Genomic DNA, 19251 nt, shown 5'->3' with positions numbered 1-19251 from the left:
AATGATCAGACAACTGAAAAACAAGACATATGAGAAAAGGATGAAACAATTCTCTACAGAAGACTGAAGACAGGCATAATAAAAATCTGTGAATACGTTAGAGGCTGCTGTTAAGAAAACAAGAGCTTCATGTTCCCTTAGGAAAGAGCAAGAATTAATGGGATTAAAGTGCAGCAAGGTTAGACTAGGCATTAAGAGAAAAATTCTGTGAGGAACAGAAATCTGATCGGGAGATTGTAGAACTCTGTCTTTTAGAATAAGATAAACAAGCATCTCAGAAGCATGTTTATGGTTGATCTTGTCCTGGTGAGCAGGAAATCAAGTATCTCTTATGGTCACCCTTCCAGGCATATTTTTTATGACTCTCTGTATGCTTGCTGAAGCTTGCTGAGGATAAATTGTGCTGTGCAGTTGCTTACTTTTTCATTCTGTAATATAAACAAGGGACAATTTTACTCTTGTTTTTTCCATGTTTACAAATATATATATATATACATGTATGTATGTGTACAACTACTGTGATTAGGTATCTTCATTTAGCTTAGAGAAATAAGCAATCTTATTCATTGTGTGTGTATGTTTTCTTTCACAAGTTTTCAGCTTTTGCTGCAGAGCAGAAGATGTCAGGGATCATTCTCTAAAAGCTCCTCTTATTCTAATGGATACATCAAAATTCCACATAGTTGTGCTTAATGCTATAAATCTCTCTTGATTCAGCCTATGAAGTTTTAAAGTAGACAGAGAATATATGTGGTATATGCTACTGAGCAGCTGATTTTTAAGCTGCAAACAGTTGTGTATGGTTTCTCATACTGTTTGTGTAGTCTGTGTAATGACAAGAACTCATCTGTTTTGATCTCATTGTTTTACTGTGTTTTAAACAACAATAACGTCACTAATAGAAAGTTTGGATTGGATTGGAGCATAGGTCATTTGTTGTTGGTTATCTCATATGCTTTTGCTACTTAATATTAAATGAAGTCAATGTATCTTTCTTAAATGTCATGCACCATAAGATTCATAATAGGGAAGCCATTGTTTATCCTATGAGCTTCATTAATTGGGTTACATCTACTGTTTCATAATAAATCCTGATGATCTTGCTGATCTTCTAAGAATACAACATATTTCTAGCCTATAGTGAAGTCGCAGTAAGTTTTCCCATCACCCCAAACTAAGTTTGTTTTTTCACAGTGATCTCTTCTGTTACTTGAGGTTTCCTTTCTTTTCTCTCTCTCATGACATATTATCCAAACATTCTTCATCTCCAGAGGAACCATAAAGCACATTCCCATGAAAATCTTAAATCTCTGAAAGCAGTACATAAGGGGGAAAAAAAAGAAAAACAATCAAGCAAAACATAAAACTAACCTTACTTTTCCCTGAATGACTTGCGTAAACTCTTTAGTCATAGCTGTAGTAAATTAAAGCTCTTTAATGTCTAGACCTGCTAGACCTACAATCTGGCTCTGTCATAAATTGAGATGTTGCTTCTTTTGACTCATTTATCTTGTTTAGGTCTTTAGCAGAGGGAGGGGGAGAAAAGAGAGAAAGATATGACTGATTAAATCATCTTGAAGATATTATACACTGTACATCTGAAGTATACCTCAAATCATACTAATTCTCTCTGGAAGGCCTTTTTTTTTTCTTTTTTTTTGTTAAACTTAAGCCAACCCTTTCATTACTTTCACAGAAATACAAAATTATATTAGATACAAATTTTATGCCAAAGGGCTATTGTCCCATTGGCTGTAGTACAGAGTCATTGTTTCTGAGCATCCTGTGGATGTAAGGTGTTATAGGGGTTAGTTGTAATCTGGAGTATGTTTTGGGGTATAAAGTATTTCATGTTTAGATCTTTTAGGTAATTTCATATGAACAAATTATTTAGTAGATATATGTCCAAATGAGTGATTACTTTTATAGTTATTATTATCAAACTTTCGGTTGCTTTGTGAATCTTCTCAATAAGTGCCACCTGCAATACCATCTAAACTATAAACCATAAAGAAGAATGTTGGTTAGAGATGGGTTAAACATAGAAACACAGACTGTACAGCTGCATGAGGTTCATCTGCATGTGTATCTGTGATAAATTAGACTATTCATGCAAAAACAGGGCAGCCATTGCTTTTTTTTATGGAAGGTAAAGCAGCCTTTACTGTTTGCTGATGTAAATTTTCCTATGCAAAATGGATAGAATGGATAGTGACTTGTACTTGACTGTTTGCAATTTTTCTGGAGTAATTTTTAGAGTACTCCTTTTCATAATTTTATATTCCAGAGTCTGTGAAAACAGCAAAGAACATTCTGCCTCTTTACACAGACATTCAGCCTGTTGATTGTATTTTCATAATTGTTAATGTTCAGTGAGTAAACATCTCTTCCCACTGCAACTTTGCTTTTAAATATTATCATGAGAAATGACTGTTTTGTTCCTTCTAGTGGATCTTGTCTCCAGTACTAAACTGTTTTTATGGTTTTAATTTCAATCGCAAAGTGCTGCCTATCTGAGCAGACAACTTACTTAGAGACATGCAGGCACTGAGCTTCAGTGTCTGACTTATTGCAGGGGTTACCTTATGGGAGAGGCTCTTATATCACAAGGCCTTGAGAAAAATCAGGCTTAATTTCTCTAATATGGAAAGCAAATTTCTGTATCATATTTTGCAGGTTAATATAGGAGGACAGGCCTATCACCTTAGAAGCAGATGTCTTAATACTAAAGAAATTTACAGCATTGTAAAACGTTTAAAATGATCTCACAAGTAAAATTAATCTGTAAATAATATAAATACTAACATATCAGTTATGTGTTCAAATAGATCTTTTAGTAATAATGCAAAGGAAATTGACTAATGTTGCAGTCATTGCATTATTGGGAAGTTGGCCAACAGCCCAACCCAACAATGTTAAAGACCATATTTCTTCCAGTAATTTCTGATTGCACTGTCTCTTTTCAGCTTGAGTAGATTAATGCAGGATACTTGGACTAGCTCAGAAAGGGCTATGACTTCATAGTGTAATTGTGTCTCTTGATGCAGTTGGACAGCAAGAATCACATATAAATTCTGAACATGATTATTGAACGTTTCACAGAATCACAGAATTGATTTAGAGCAGTAGTTTTGGTTTGGGATATTTTAGCCCAAAGACCACAAATAAGAAACTGAGATTTGTTTTCAAAACATCTGGGAAAATGTGGGGTTCTGGGAAAATCATGCTTTCTAAAATCAGTAATAGAATCAATTTTGTAATTCTTTGAGAGCTACAGAACAAAATCACACAAAACAGTCTTACAGAGTGTAACTGTCACACTATGAACTCACCTCTTACAGTATTCAAAAATGTGGGCAAGTAAGAATGAAAATAAATAATGAATCTTTGTGTTTCTTAATACTAATGAACTGAAATGGAGTAATATTCAAATGATGAGCTAGACTGCTTTGCGATGGAAAGCACTTTTAGGAGGTCTGTTTTCAAAGTTGTCTTATATGTAAACAACCGAAAAAAAATCCAGAAATAAGAAAGGGAAGGTCACCTGAGCATTTCTTCTAACTGACTCTTCTAGCTGCAGCCTAGAATCTCATGCACCTGAACTTTCTACAATAACACAAAGCAAACATTTTTGTAGGAAAATGAGGAAATTTAGGAAAGATTCTTTGTCTCTATTAGGAACGAACCATTAAGCAGAATAGACTCAGCTCATAGTTAGCAAGAAACAAACATTTTGAACTCTGTTTCTGTATTCAAATTCCAATATTTCCTTAACTCAAGTTTATTTTGATTTAAAGACAAGTTCATTGCATGTATTCCCTTGGGATATAGACCTCTAATCTTTTTTCATACATCTATATGCACAGTTGTGGTAAGAAAATCGCTGCAGTAGTTTTTATCTGTGCTAGGATGCAGTATATCAGTCTTTTCTGAAACTATAATATATTAGGATTGTTAGCAGAAGCCTGGCTAATAGGCTTTTTACTTCAATAGTATGTCATAGTCACAAACATTGCTAGTGGTAAGAAAAAAGACAAGACAGTTTCAGATTCTGCACCTCATTTACTCTAGGGTGAATATAGAGTAAATGTACAAAAAAAAAGAGAATGCATTTGAGTTTGTTCTGCTGTAACTCAAGTCCCTTCAGAATGGTGTATATTTAAAGATAGCATCATATGTTATATATTTTTGTTGGTTTTGGATTTTGGCTTTGTATCTTTTTTTTTTTTAAATACCCTTCTTGCCAAGTAGGGAATTGATATTTATATCCCATCCTGTTTGAGAACAACCTTTAAGAATTTCAACACTTGGAGAGAACATGTTTCCAGATTCACTTTCAGACAGTAGTCAAGAAAGTGAAGCAATGAGACTTAAAAATATGTAAATAAATGAATAAATTAAAAAAAAAAAAAAAGAAGCACCTAAGAAAAAATAAGTATGCTCCAAACTTTTAAGTTGTTGTCTTTCTTACTAGGAAGCTCTTGCTGTCTCTGCCCTAATTAGACAGGGATACCAGAGAGAGCAATAGACCTGTCTACACCTGAAGAAAGAGGAGGTGAAATAGTGAGGGAGTAATACTGGAAAAACAAGAGTGAATAAAGAGTTACAAGTATTAAATGCCTTGCATGATTAGCTGTTTTAAGTGAAATTTCCTATGTAATTGTTCTCTTTTCAAGGGACCGAGCTCCCTTCATCTTCACATCAGAGATGGAGTATTTCATCACAGAAGGTGGAAAAAACCCACAATGTTTTCAAGAGTTTGTGGAGCTTTGTTGTCGAGCATATAATATAGTCAGGAAACACAGCCAGTTACTCTTGAACCTTCTGGAGATGGTAAGAAGTTTGAGGATGAAACAAAAAATCAGTTTCCTCTGGTGTCTTCTTCCCTTTTAATACTTCTCTGCTGCCTCCTGTAGCAGCATGAGCTGAAGCAGTATCAGCTGCTCTCAGAAAATGTTAGTGCTGGCATTTCCTAAGAAAAGAAACTATGTGATTTCATGTGCTAATTTCTGAGAAAAGAAAAGCTAAACTTCCTGGCTTTCTTTCCCTTCTCCTACTTTCCTTCTTCTAATGCATTCCTTTTTACAAAATACTAGAAAACTCTGAAAGAACCTGGGTACAGATTTAAGATTCAGAAATATCAGCCTTTTTTTTTTTTTTTTTTTTTTTTTTTTTGAGGTTTTCAGGCAATTGTTTAATAATCTTGTTCATGGTTACAATGAGACAAAATAGTAAATGTTTTACTAACTGGCTGATGTAAGAATATCTAGCAGAACTGAAGCTAACAGTGATGCCACTGAAATGGTTTTATGCACAGTTCCATACTCCCTTCTTAGGATGGCAAATACAAGAAGGAAAGAGAATAACCCATACTAAAACAGATATTAAAATCTTTTTTGTATAGATATTTAAGATCTTTATGTATTTTTTTTTCCTTAAGAATTCGTACTGATTAACATGCTGCATCAGATACCATAACTTCTTTATGTTGCCATTTACTTGTGTATGAAAGGTTAATCATTTTCCCCTCTCACAGGTAGAATTAAAATATTGAATTAATTAATATTTGTTTAGATGCTTACTGAGAATATTAATCCAGAAGTTATGACTAGGCTCTAATGCAAAACCTAGGTAACTGGCTTGTGCATGAGGAATTCTATTCAAGGTTATGAATGGAATCCTTAGTGAGACTGGGGCATAGCTGAGATTTTGCTCTCCTAACACAGTTCTATCGTCTCCAATTTCTGCAACAGAGTGGGGAGAAACAGCAGGAATTTCATCATTGATCTGCTTTGTTCATGGATTCTCATGCAGTACTTGTGTGATTGCCCTCTACCGAGTAGGAGAGATTGCCCCAAAATGCTTAACACTCCTTCTTCCCAAATATCTAGCAACCACATTAGCTGTAAGCACTGTAGAAAGCAGATCTGGAAAATACTGTGTAAGTCAGAGTGAAAGAGTGTAGGGAAAACTCAGGAGCACCCATTCCCTCTCATCTACAGCCGTTTGCATTTCTGGGCAGATTGCCTAAGACTGCAGTCTGCAAATACAACTATGTGATCTGCCCACCTCCTGGTCTTCAATGCAGTCAGTCCCTTCTGCAATCTGCAGAGATGTTGCTGTTAGATTACTCTGGGATAATAGAAAGAAAATGTTCCCAGCAGGAGCTCTGAAATAACTAGCTAACTTTCCCTGAAGAAAACTTAGGTTTCTCTGTAGTCAGGGCATGTTGCATCTTCTTTAGTCTCTCCTGATCTCTGAGGAGAAGTAAAAGTCATAGAATCAGATTCATAGAATTATAGAATTGTTTGAGATGGAATGGACCTTTAAAAGTTATTTGTCCAACCCCCATCCAGTGTGCAGGGACTCCCATAGCTAGATCAGGTTGCTCAGAGCTCGAAGGACAGGGCATCAGCATGTCGGGGCAACCTGTTCCAGAGCCTCACCACCCTTATCAGTATAGAATTATTAAAAGAGGCTTAGAGGTGACACTAGACATTAATTGATCCACTTGCTGGATCTAGAAATAGATAAAGCTAATACTGTAATACAGGAGACAGTGCGTAGACAGAGCAGAACTAGGTCTTGAGACTCCTGTCTCCAAACAAGACATTGCAGTTTCATACAATTCAGAAATATCGTTTGGGAAGAGAAGATCAGGAAACATCCTTGTATTGGAGATCTGCTTGTGGGAAGTGTGTACCAAGGCTATTCATTTTTAATGGGATGGTCAGCTAAGATTCACACATCAGCTCTGAATTCAGGCCCAAACAAAGCATAGGCAGCTCCTCTCAGTGGCTATGAAGGCCTGAGAAGATCAAATATATATGTCAGGTGAAGATATATATGTGACCAAGTGAGGGGGATCATTGCACACACTTAAACTTAGGCATCTGGTGACATTTTAGTTTCCCTAAGCATCCAGTAGTTGTTTTCTGAACAGTTATTCTATACCTTGTCTAATTAGTGTCTAGTATCACTAGCCAGTTTTCAGAAGTCTCTTCCAATAAGGGAATGGAAACAAGATATGTCATGTGGAGCAAGGATAAAGCAGCCAGTAAAACACTATGTAGATACTGTCCAGCTGAAGACATTTCTTGCTTTAGCAGATGGCTAAAGATCATTCTGATTATATTCTTATCTGGAATTATTCCCCTTTCTAATGCAATGCAAGAAGCTTAATTTGTCTATGCAACAACTCTTAATTTTAAAAGCAGACAGAAGTTATCTTTTATAAGTGAGCTGGAGGTCATGTTTCCCTAAATGCTGAATGTTGCTATTGTCCCTGTTCTTAATTCACTTACCAAGTTTTTCCTAGTCAAGAAAATAAGCTGCTTATGTTTACTTCATTGAGCATTCTGCTCCTTGCTGATCAGTGAGACAGTAAGCTAGGTGTCAAGTGATATTATTGGCTGGACCTGATAGAAAGCAAGATTTTTCTCATAATGGCAAAAAAAGGAATATGTACAGAGTATTGAAATTTGATTTTAAAATTTGAGAAGATTAGAAGGAATAAGGAAAAGGACCCCAAAAATCCTTTTTCTCTTTCCTCTATTTGTCTCCACCAAACCTTAAAATAAAAGCAATGTTCCCTTTTGTCTTTGCTGTTAGCCAAAAAACTCAGTGGGATTTTCTACCCACATCAGACATAAATATCAAGAATGCACAGCACGGACTGCAAATTCACATACATTTCCTTCTGTACAATGTGAAGAAGTGATTTTTTTTTCTCTACCACACAAAAAAAAACCATCATTCTCTACTTACTGCAATCGTTGAGAAAAATAAGTTGGTTTTGAATTGAGTCAAAATGATTTTAGTTGTTGACATTTTACAATGCATGGAGGGAGATGTATGGGCAATTGAATGCACTCAGTTGTCTACACTACTGATTGTGTTGCAACTTTGCAAGGGAAATATTTGGATTATTTATCTTCTGAACCAAACCTGGCCAACTAACTAGAACAACTTCATTCATCATGCACAGGGAATGATGCGCTTCTTCAGAGGGCAGTTCTGAATACCAAGGTCAAGGCTCCTGTTATGAGTCAATGTTTAAGGAAACTTTTCTCCTCCCTTGACTTGAAAGGTCATCTATGGAATATACAATTCTTTTACAGGAGGAGTCTACGTTCGTGATAATGGAAGCAGTAATTATAGATGAGAAGGTGATGTTGCACTAAATTGTGTTAGGATTCGGATAATATTGTGAGCAGAAAGGAATGTGGTTTCTATTCAGGTGGCTGGTTTTGCTCACCGTTTTGTTGCCTTCCCTTTAACATCATTAAAAGGCTATGAAGGAAGATTAGTAATGCATATATTGAGATTATCCTATCTGAAGAGAAAATAAATTGCTAAAATAGACTGGTGATTTTGATCAGTGACTCCTTCTGGTATCTCAGTGTGAAGATTTACAATGCAATTTATTCACCTTAGTGATCCAGGCATTCCTGTAGCTTCGAAACAACTTTAAAGATCAGCAAAACCTTGTGTTTTAGAAGTCCTTCCTGTGTAAATCCTTCCTTTCCTTAGTTAGTCTCATTTAATTTAAATTTATTTTATGCAGTACAACAGAGTAATGGTACTTTTTTTCTTGTAAAGATGCTACATGCAGGATTGCCTGAGCTGAACAGGATTCAGGATCTGAAATATGTGTATGATAACCTCCGTCCTCAGGATTCAGACCTCCAAGCTACAAGCTACTTTACCAGGTAAAGACATTATGTAACACTGAAAGTTTATTTCCTTCAGGCATAAAGCAGAGCTGTTATGTTAAGAGGTTGTAATCAGTGAAATTACACAAAAGGATACTTGGTCTTCATATGATTACTTTTGAAAAGTCTACTCCTTATTCATTTTAAAACCAGCCTCCTCAAGTCTCTCACACAGTTGTGCACTTGTGATACACATATAGGAAGTTTTTTTTACAGTTTTTATTCATCTGGCATGATAAAACCACCCTGGCTTATTTGCAAACAACTTTCCTCTCTGCTTTTAGGTGTACTTACTCCGTGCAACACTGTTTGGACTGCAGACACTTTGAATGAATAAATCTGTATAATGTTTGCTGAATGTTTAGTAAAATTTCCCCATAAAAGTATTTGACTTGAGTGAGGATTTTGAATTCCTGCATTATATTTCTTTTCTGATCTTCTTCTGACGTTCTGTTTTGCTTCAGGCAAGTTACTTTCCCTGGTAGCTAGTTTCTCCATCTGTAAAAATGTAACGATTCTTCCTTCTAAGCACTTAACAGATCTATAATAAAAAAGCGTTGTGTGTTAGTATAGGTATATTTAATGCTTCATTTGTATTAGGGCAATGAAACCTTTTACTTGCTTGTGTTAATAGCAGGGAATTATTGATGAGGAGCTGCAGATGACCTGTATATAATCAGTTTGAAGCCTGCAGTTGTGATCTACTGGAACAGTTCTCTGCATTACATATAATTCCAACAGTTTATGTGATGATACTCTAGATGAAGCCAATGGAGATTGAATGGATTTAAAAACTCACTTTCCCATGCTAGGCACAGTATGAGAAAGAAAGTCTTTCTCTATCAGAGCTTATCCTATACAGCACCATCGTTTCCAAAAGACAGTATGAATTCACAGCATCCTGGACACTGCGTACACGTGCACAGCAAGTCCTACCCTTCTGACCTCTTCCCAGGATGCGTCAAGTTCACAGCACTGGGCTCCAAGTCCTTTCAAAGACAGGACACACTCATAAAACAGCACAGTTCTCTGTGCTGCACAAACTGCCTGGAGACAAGAGCAATCACTCTACCCTTCATTACAGTCACACAGCACATTGCAGTGAATAAATAGGATGAAAGCTTCAGCTGGAGCAGCTGAGCCACTCTCATTACCATTACAGATGCTCCTATGAAGATTTTGGCCAATCTGAATTGCACTGTTTATATGTGTGCTTTATATCTATTGGAATCCAAAACTGTGGCTGCAGGTTTGGAGAAGGCTGAAGCAGAGACCTCCTGAGTTTAGAGAAGACCCTTTGAATAGAAAGAAGGATGCTTCCCAAAACTGTCATTCCATTACTTTACACACAGCAGAACATTGACATTTTTCTCCTTTAACTCTTTTTTTTTTTTTTTTTTTTACAGATGCTTTCTCTCTTGCACCTTAACAAGATTGTTTTATTTTAAAATTTAATTACAGCTTCACATTTACTGGCAACTCCTACCTTATCCTTTCCTTTAAAATTTCACTTTTTCCAAATTACAGACTTACATTTCCACTTCAAATAGGAAACATACAGCTTCTAATTAAAATGTAAAAGTCTTGATTCTGCCATAATCTGGGTAGCTGTTTTTGTCTCTCGCGGCTAGAAATACCTTGTCTCTTAATTAGAGAAAAAGGACTAGGTTGTACTTAACCAAATGTGAGTCTTCAGAGTGAAAATTGCATCAGTGTCTCTCAGAGCCAGTGCCCAGCACTCTTTTGGAAGTAGAAAGGATCAGCATACTTTTCAGTCTGGTAGGGATAAGGTTATGGTTAGGATTAAACTCACTGCAGTGTTTCTTAGCTAGAAGATAAACGATGAGGGCTGGGTTCAGGACAGGGCTGTATCTCCACACACTTTCTTCGGAGTGAGTGAGGTGGTGTGGTGTTTTGAGGATGGAGGAAGTAAAGGATTTCAGAGTTGTACCTGACACTCAAGATCTGCTTACCAGTGAAACTGGCACCATGCTGCAGATCCGTACAGTCCTGTTGATTCAGATCTTATTTGAAATTGTATTTTCTGCTGAAATCCTTTCAGTGAACACACTAAGGCTGTTGTTCCAGTTTCTTTCAATTTGTTACTGGCCAAAGAGAACATTATATCATGTAGAAAATTCAGATATTGCTATGTTTCATATTTTCTTCTTTAATTCTCTTACTGTATGTTTGTATTATATATGCTCATTTGCGAGTACAAAGTCTCTTTTCATCAGCTCATGAATTCTTACATATTTCCTTTTACTTCATGTTTTTTCTTGGTTTATTCTAATTTCTATTCATTTTTGAACATTATTTGTGTTAATTCAAAGCATGCATTAACTAACATTTGTACATGTTTAAACACGGGCAAAACACCAGGTTTCATGTTGAGTTGTACTTTAATTTCTGAAAAGTGTTTCCAGGCAGTCTTTGGGTTGACTTAATACCCAGATCCATTCAAGACTTTCCCTCTGTATAAGCATTTTCTGACCTAACCCCAGGAATGCTACCATTACCTATGTTGACTTTATCCTGTACTTCACAAAAAATATGCCCTACTTTCCTTTTGTACAGAGATCCAGGTGAGAAAAAATCCAATCTCACACTTCTCAAGGTCTCTCTGTACTTGATTCTTGAATCTATTTTTCAAGTTGTCTTTAGAAAGTAAGTGAAATTGGAAACTGTTTATTAACATAACTTCCAGTAGCCCTCAAATCCTTTCTAATTCATAGCTGCTGTTTTTCTCAATAATTACTTTCAGAACATTTTATTTCTTTGAAAAAGTTCCTTTCTAGATAAGGAGTGTGGTCATTGGAATGTTAAAAACTGCCAACAGAGAGTTACCGTGTGTTCTAAGTACCTGGTATTCATTGTAATCTTTCAGATTCTATCATATAGCATATCTATTCAAAACCACAAACTTTTGCTAGTGGAAATATGAGAAGAATATTTCTCTATTTCCATAGAAATAGGTTACTTTTAGCAATTGCCTGAGTTTGATTTGAGCAATAATTCTGACATTACCTCCATTGTTTCTTAAAAACAGCAAGATATGATGGCTAATGCTACAAATGTCCCTTGCAAAACAATGTTAATTTGTTCTGTGTTCTTCACCTTTTTAGCCAATGGAATTATAATACTGGAGATTGAACTTCAATGTCCAAATCCTTTCAGAATTGTAAAATATTGTGTTTTACCAAATTCTTTTTCCCTCATTCTTGACTTAAGATAAGTTCAGTAATCTTGACTTGTTTCTGTGTACTGTTCTCTTCTCACATTGAGTCAGTTCACTATTATAAGCTGATGAGCAGCAGTGTTAAACCTCACAGATTGCAGCCTTCTGGAAGGTCGCACAGTCGAATCATGAATAAACAGCGCACTGATTGAGAGTTAAACAAGAGTTTCTGTGTTTGCTTGTCATTTCTGTGCACCTAGTGCCAAATGAAACATTGTTGCCTCTCCAGCATCTGCCCTGAACTCAGTTTGATCCTTGAAACTCAATTTGATCCTTTCCCCTCCCTCCTCTCCTCTTTCCCTCAAACTCAGTTTTACCAAGGAAAAGAAAGCTATTTCACTTCTGGATATAGATTTCTTCTTTGGTTTTCTGCAGATGTCTTCAAATGTCAGCATGGTGTCATCTGCTGCCTGACATTTTTTATGTGCCTGTGAGGCAGTATGTATCATATGTATTCAAAATTATTTTTAAGGCATTAAAATTAGTCTAACGCAATAAACAGAGCTGATTTCAATTGACTGCAACATAAGATCTAACCCAGTCACAGAAATCTACAAATAGGAGAGGCACTATAAATCTGACAGTTACCATCAAAGCACCATGGCATATCCTCAGCCACCTGATTGAAGGAAGAGTTCTGCTTGGGTCAGCCGCCATCTTTATTATTTATTTGTCATTTACTCAGTACCTGTCATTATCCAGGTCAAACATATCCACTCCAAGCTGCAAATGCCAGCCATTGCAAAACCAGACAATTCATAATAACTCCTTTGAAAATATGACACTAATCTCAAATTGATCAGACACTCCCTGTTTCTGAGGTGGCTGTAGATACTCTAGCAAGAAATATTCCAAATAGCTGAAACACCAGTGACAGGTGGTGACTTCTCTAATAGGTCAAAGATGAAACTACCTCACTAAACTTTTTCATAGCTGCACTCAAGCAGTTTGTAAAGAGAACTTAATTACTGCCTATATACTATCAGGTGGGAATAAGATGTTAAACTAGTGTGTTATCACAAAACCAGAACCGAAAGATTATCAATTGTCCATTAACATGTGTTGGTAAAAATCAGAAAAATTCTATTCCTGAAAACAGTAAGGTTCTGAAAAAGTTTGTAAAGAGCTGCTGGGGACATTTCCTAATTTGTTTTAAAACTGAGCCTGTTAAGTTCATGGATGAAAAATTTGGATGGAAGTGAAATGCCATGTTCATTAACATCTAAGAATCCTGCAAAGATAAATTTTACTCATTGAATTCCAAGCTATATTCGGGTCTAGACAGAAAAGAGAAGGATGCCATGGTGAGTGATTAAAAAAAATGATTATGAAGATTAGTGTGAATATTTATTATTATACCTACCAAAAATGAGATCTGGATAAATAATCAGGAGTGTATGTAGTCTTGAAAGGCTGTGAAGAAAGGCTGGTGTGTCCAAAAAGATCTAAGCATCAGATCCCAGAACACTTCTCTAATAAGAAATCACTACCTGAAAATCACAGTATGAGCTATTACTGGATACTCTTGGAAAAGTTAGCTAAAGTTTTCATCCATTTCTGTTTTCACAAGCGACCGAACTGTCTATGCATGTTTCACCTAATCATAACTTGATAGTTCAGTAGAAAAGTGTGATCCAAATCTGAAAGTCAAAGTCTGTTCAGCAGGTAAAAAAAAGTAGAAAGCATTACATTTGAAAAATCCCAGATATTTAACTATTTTTTTCTGAGAAATAGGTCAGACACCTATCTGCATGACAAAAGAGTATATTATCATACAGGAAAAGAAATCATGTTGCTGCCTAAGAGTTGTGTGTTAGGAATATTATGAACCACAATTACTCTTACTCTATTTAATGACAGTTTCCTATTTTGTTTGTTTTTCTGATGGATCTGAGAATTCAATACGTTTTATACAGGTAACTTCAACTTTTCTACCTATAGATCTTTAAGCACTAATTCTTGCTTTGGCTACCAGAGTTCTGAAATAACTTAGAAACATACATTTTTTACAACTTTGTGAAGGCAGAGCTAGCTTTTGCTGCAGGAAAGATGGTAATCTTAAGGAACAAGAGGATACCCAGGACCTCACCAAATTCTTCACCAAAATCTTTACCTGTGGCTAAAGATAACATGGCTGAAGAAAAGAGATGACATCTCAGAAAGTTCAAGAAGCAAGTTCTAGCACAGATTCTTAGAATGAACTTAAAAAGTCGTGTCAGAAAGGGAAATCAGATTACTAAAATGTAGTAAACTGAATCAATGATCCAATCCACACCAACAAGAGCTGCTAAATTTAAAAAGATGGCATATGTGTTTGATGTATACCACTGTTCCATAAATAAGAATCAGCTTTGGGAGGCTATGGGATAATGAGTCTCCTTAGGCCAGTTCACCCTTGAAAGAAAATGCAGACAACTGTAACTGGAGTTCTCCCATGCTGTGAAGACATTGAAATGTCATCAAAATTGCAAAGAGGCTTCACTGTTCATAACGTGATGTATGGCTTGCTTCATGCTTTCTGTTATAAGAGGGAAGACTGTATACAGAGAAAGAAGAATATACAGAGGGCAAAAACCTGCATATATTTTTATTTTATTTCCATTTTTATTATCACTGAGTAAAGCTGCAGCAATAACAACAGAAGCCTCTGTTTAAGTTTAGATGAGGTAAGTTGTTAACAGTCTTGGTGTTAAAAGCATTTTAGAAGCTTAGTATACTCATGGAAGGAACAACAAACCCTTAAAATACTGAACTGTTTAAACAGCAGTATTCTGATATTAGGGATAGAAGTGATTTCAGAATTGATACTAGTTTGTAAGCAAATACCTTTTTCTGTGTGAATTGAAATAAACTATTTTTATTTGGAAAGTAAACTTGACTCTTACCAACGTTGCAAATTCCATAACTGCTCTGCTACAGTATGGCCAAGTTACAAATTCTTTACCTAAATCATGTCACAGTGATTTATCAAGTGTTTGAACTGTGGATTAAATTAATTGCATAAAAGTTTTTTGAAAAATAAATGTTTATCTCAGGTGCAGCTTAACTAGTCAGAATTGAATTGATTTTGTACTAATATTTTGAAATGAGATTTATTTTCTTGTTTTCCATCTGAGTGTTAATTCGTGTCATTTATTAAATAGTCTTTATGTATCTGTTTCTTAATAATGTAGTTAATAAGGAAATTAATTAAATCAATTCAGAGATACTTTCCGTTTTATTACATTAAGAAAAATATATACATCTCATTTCCTTAATTTAGTAACCCTAATTGATGTGTGATAAATTCACAGTATTTTGAATGGCATCTCTGGTTAGCTTGAAGAAACTGGGGAGCTGTTTACAGGTAGGTTTTTTTGGTATGACAGCCTATGTGAAGCTACAATCTAACCAAAACATCTGACATCATGAAAATCAGGCTTATGCAATGAATTGAGTTTACTTCAATTGATTGCAGTATGCAATCTCTCCCACACACCAAAGCCCATGGATAAGAATTAAATTTTAAGTGACAGGTGAAGCTGCTCAGCTTTAAAGAGATGATGATGAAGATGGCTAAAAGTAACATCAACTCTTGTAAGCTAGTTAGCAATAGTCCAAAGTAGGAAAAAATAAGACAAAACGCTGAAATTTTGATAGAGGTTTCCTGCTAAATGGCCTGAAACTAATGGGTTCTTGTTCTATAACACCAGAATCCAGCCAGATTTTCTTCAGAGAGCTGTGGAACTAAGCAGTGAAATAGAAACAAACAAACAAACAAACAAACAAACAAAAAATTTCAATAGATTTTAACCAGCAACTGAATTCAGGAAGATGTTTTCTATTGAGCACTGCATATTATTCTTCAAAGAGCAGCGATTGTCTCAGAATATTATTTCTCAAACTGAGTTCACTTTAATGTTAAAACAAGTTTACATTACATATCTACATGTATATCTAGGAATTTTTTTATCCATTATGCCTTTTCTGATCAAAGATCTCAAAACTTTAGGCAATCAGATTTTTTTATTTAAATTTTTTTTTTAATAACATCTTACGTAGCTCCTCATGTATTGATATTGATCTTTTTTGAATTGGGTACGGAATTTAGCAAGACATCTTGCACAGCTAAATTACACATTGGACATAAAAGATGCTTAGTCTTGTGCAATCACATTTAAGTCTGTGTGAGATTAGTTCAGTGAAGAAGTAAATGCTAAGAGCAGGTGTTGTTCTACCTTGGAATCCCTCAAAACACATAAGACTGTCTCTGTTCCATGGTGCTTATGAAAAGTAACTGCCTCAAGGTGAGTCATGAGAGAGGCTGCAGAAGAAATGGTCTTCTAAGTAGCGAGGCTGCACATGTATTGCTGCAAACAGTGGTGAGTTTGTATGTATATGGGTAAATATTCATGTGAGGCAGGTTTTAGGATTTAGGTATTGGGTTTTTTGGTACTTGTATATATAAAACCAAGGATCAATAGGAGCCAAACAGATATATGAATACAGTGTCTTCTGTTTGTTCTTCAGGAAAATAAAGGAAAGTTTGGAGTGCTTTCCTGTCAAGCTCAATAACTTGATCCACACGCTTGCACACATGTCACTGACAAGCTCTGCAAAGCTTCCATCTCAAGAGACTGTCCCTCAAGAATGGATGATGCTGAATATAGAGAAGTCAATTGCAAGAGCCACCATTTTGGGGTTCAGCAAAAAGTCTGACTACGTATGTGTCATATTCTTTACTTATCTTTAATGATTCTGTGAGGTTATGCACTCTCCCTCCTCTTTTATACCACATTGAAAAGATCACAGGAGTGCCATAAGCAATGAGGTAGCAGAGAGAAAGAACACCAGGCAGACAGCTATTAGCAGGGAGCCGTTAAGGAGAAAGGTTCCTGCCCAATAGTGAAAAATAAATCAAGAGCTAATTAAAGTATCCAGAAGGAAAGCATGGCACGAAATTAGGAAGCCTAATAGAAATTGCAGACTGTTATATGATGCTTTAATGGTGCATTATTAGTTTTCACGCACTGCAGTGATCTTTCAGTGTTTGAGCTGTATGCTATCCAGGCAAGTTTCTCCTTCTTTGTAACAAAGACCATAAATTACAAACTAAATTCTCTGGCTCCTGGCACTACATTAAAGAAATTTTTTTCTTTGTAAAAATCACCCTCTATTTTCTCTTGTACAATATTTTTTAATGTGCCTCTCTGATCATTTGTCTTTTCTGCCTCTCCTTTTTTCCCAATGCAGTTATATCTTGTCCAGGTGGTGCAAACCTGCAATGTGGTCACTTTTGTGGAGAAAACATTTGGCCAGTTCTCAGAACTTCACAGCAATCTCCAGAAGCAGTTTCCATCACATGCACTTCCAGAGTAAGGCAGCATATTTGTGAATGTTATTCTGCTGTTAAATGATTCTCTCTGCACAGATAAAAATGTAAGAAAATGTGTGGCAGGCATATTTTTAGAATCACAAAGGCAATGAGACATATTCTGTCAAGTCTTCTATTCAGCCTAGGAGAAACTGAATCACAGAATATTGCTACAGCTGAATTTTATATATCTTGTCGTTTTGGGGTTTCTTTTAATGGAAGGAGAAGAGGGGAGCAGTTTGCTCTTATCACAGGTATTTCTGAAATAAAAAGGCAAGTGGTATTTACTAAATTAAAGATGTGATTAAGCATTTAATAATTTTATTTTCTTCATGATGCTGGTCAAAATTCCTAGAAAAATCAGTATGCTAAACCAGTGTAGGAATGTCCACACAGGCACAGACCAGAAACGTGCTGATTTCTGATCCTGACAGGAATTACAAACTTTTTTACAAAAATATGTACATGCGCCCCAGCTGAGAAATATGCAGTAACCTTATTTGCTCTCCCAGACCCTCAAAACAATGATTTATGCTTTATGTCACTCCATAATGACAGTTTAACATTTCTTGAAAAATAAACTCATTAATTTCAGTAATTATGATTATTCCTTTTTATCCGTGTATATGTTTATTCTCAGTTTGAATATTCTGAAGTGTGTACCTTCACAGCTTCATATTTCTATCTTACATAAAAAATCTCTTCCTTATAAAACAATTTTCTGCTGCTTTGGTAAAATGTTTTCTACAGCTACTATATGTATTATACTGTATAAACTATTGAGAACAAAGTAGTCTTCTAGACAGCCATGCTGGCTCACCTAATACAAGATCTACTTCAACCTCAATCTATGATAAAACAAAAGACTGGCTAATAAGATGCACAGTTTACCTGTGCCAAGCTGAGATTCCAATGATACACCTGAAAAAAAGAGGTCTTTGATGCTCGACTTGAAGTAAATATCCACAATCAAAATATTTTGACTTTAAAAATAAATTCAATGAATTTTAGATTCAAATTTGGTATTCCCATGAGTTTGTGAGAGTCATTCAGTTAAATGGCTTTAAACTGGTTAATTCTGGAACATCTTGTCCCTACCTGAGGGAGTTTTGCTCATTACAACTGCCTATCAGCGTATTAACTGGCTGACGCAGTTAGTGAAACTGAAATTTCACTGCATTCCAAAAGTGTTTGATTTGCAGTCTTGATTTAGAGCCATGTGCATGCTAATTATTAGTTTGTGAGATAAAATATTTAACAAGTATGTTTGGCTTTTTCCTTCCTTCCTTCCTTCCTTCCTTCCTTCCTTCCTTCCTTCCTTCCTTCCTTCCTTCCTTCCTTCCTTCCTTCCTTCCTTCCTTCCTTCCTTCCTTCCTTCCTTCCTTCCTTCCTTCCTTCCTTCCTTCCTTTCTTTTTTAAAGTGAGCATATCTCTTTGAAGGAAAATATATTTCTTTTTAGAAATGCATAGGTTTAAGAAACCTTGTAGTGAGTTTCAAAAACAGTACTAGTTATTTTTCACATACATGTACCTTTATTGAAATCACTTATATTTTCAATGCAAATGTGAGTTCCCAAACCCAGAGAAAATTAATTTGAGTTCACTGAGGCTGTGTCAAAGACCTAAAGAACTTTATTGCCAAAATTCAGTCTCAGCAGTAAACTGTCACTCAGTGATCTTTCCCAAGACTGTGTTAAAGTGCTACATTTTATGATGTTTCTTTGTATTGTGTTCTTTAATGTTAATGCTTTGATTTGCTTTTTAGTGTATCTTTGTTGGTTGGAGACTTCTAATGTACTTCAGATTTTATTGTTATAATTAAAATTAAGCTGCTTCTTTATAGGAAGTTACTACTTGAACTGGCATAAGGCCATTAATTTGTGTGATGCAAGCCTCCAGCACTGGCCAATGCCAGAGGCTTCAATGCAAGGCAAAAGCCTTGTTTC

At 35.6% G+C, this 19251-nt stretch overlaps 1 protein-coding gene across 2 annotated transcripts in view; it reads left to right on the top strand.

The window, feature by feature from the left end:
- The window catches only part of PIK3C2G (phosphatidylinositol-4-phosphate 3-kinase catalytic subunit type 2 gamma), a 200105-nt gene that overhangs the window by 139050 nt on the left and 41804 nt on the right, over positions 1 to 19251 (top strand). For both annotated transcript variants that reach the window (XM_052668620.1, XM_052668619.1), the window contains exons 25-28: positions 4677 to 4833; positions 8602 to 8711; positions 16462 to 16654; positions 17185 to 17306. In XM_052668620.1, coding sequence (XP_052524580.1) covers positions 4677 to 4833; positions 8602 to 8711; positions 16462 to 16654; positions 17185 to 17306 — 582 coding nt within the window. The remainder of the gene's footprint in view (positions 1 to 4676; positions 4834 to 8601; positions 8712 to 16461; positions 16655 to 17184; positions 17307 to 19251) is intronic.

Source organism: Tympanuchus pallidicinctus, unplaced genomic scaffold (assembly GCF_026119805.1).
Source record: "Tympanuchus pallidicinctus isolate F22 unplaced genomic scaffold, pur_lepc_1.0 scaffold8, whole genome shotgun sequence".
In the NCBI taxonomy this organism is placed as follows: domain Eukaryota; kingdom Metazoa; phylum Chordata; class Aves; order Galliformes; family Phasianidae; genus Tympanuchus; species Tympanuchus pallidicinctus.
The sequence above is the reverse complement of the archived record's forward strand: the minus strand, read 5'-3'. Positions and strand labels throughout refer to the sequence as shown.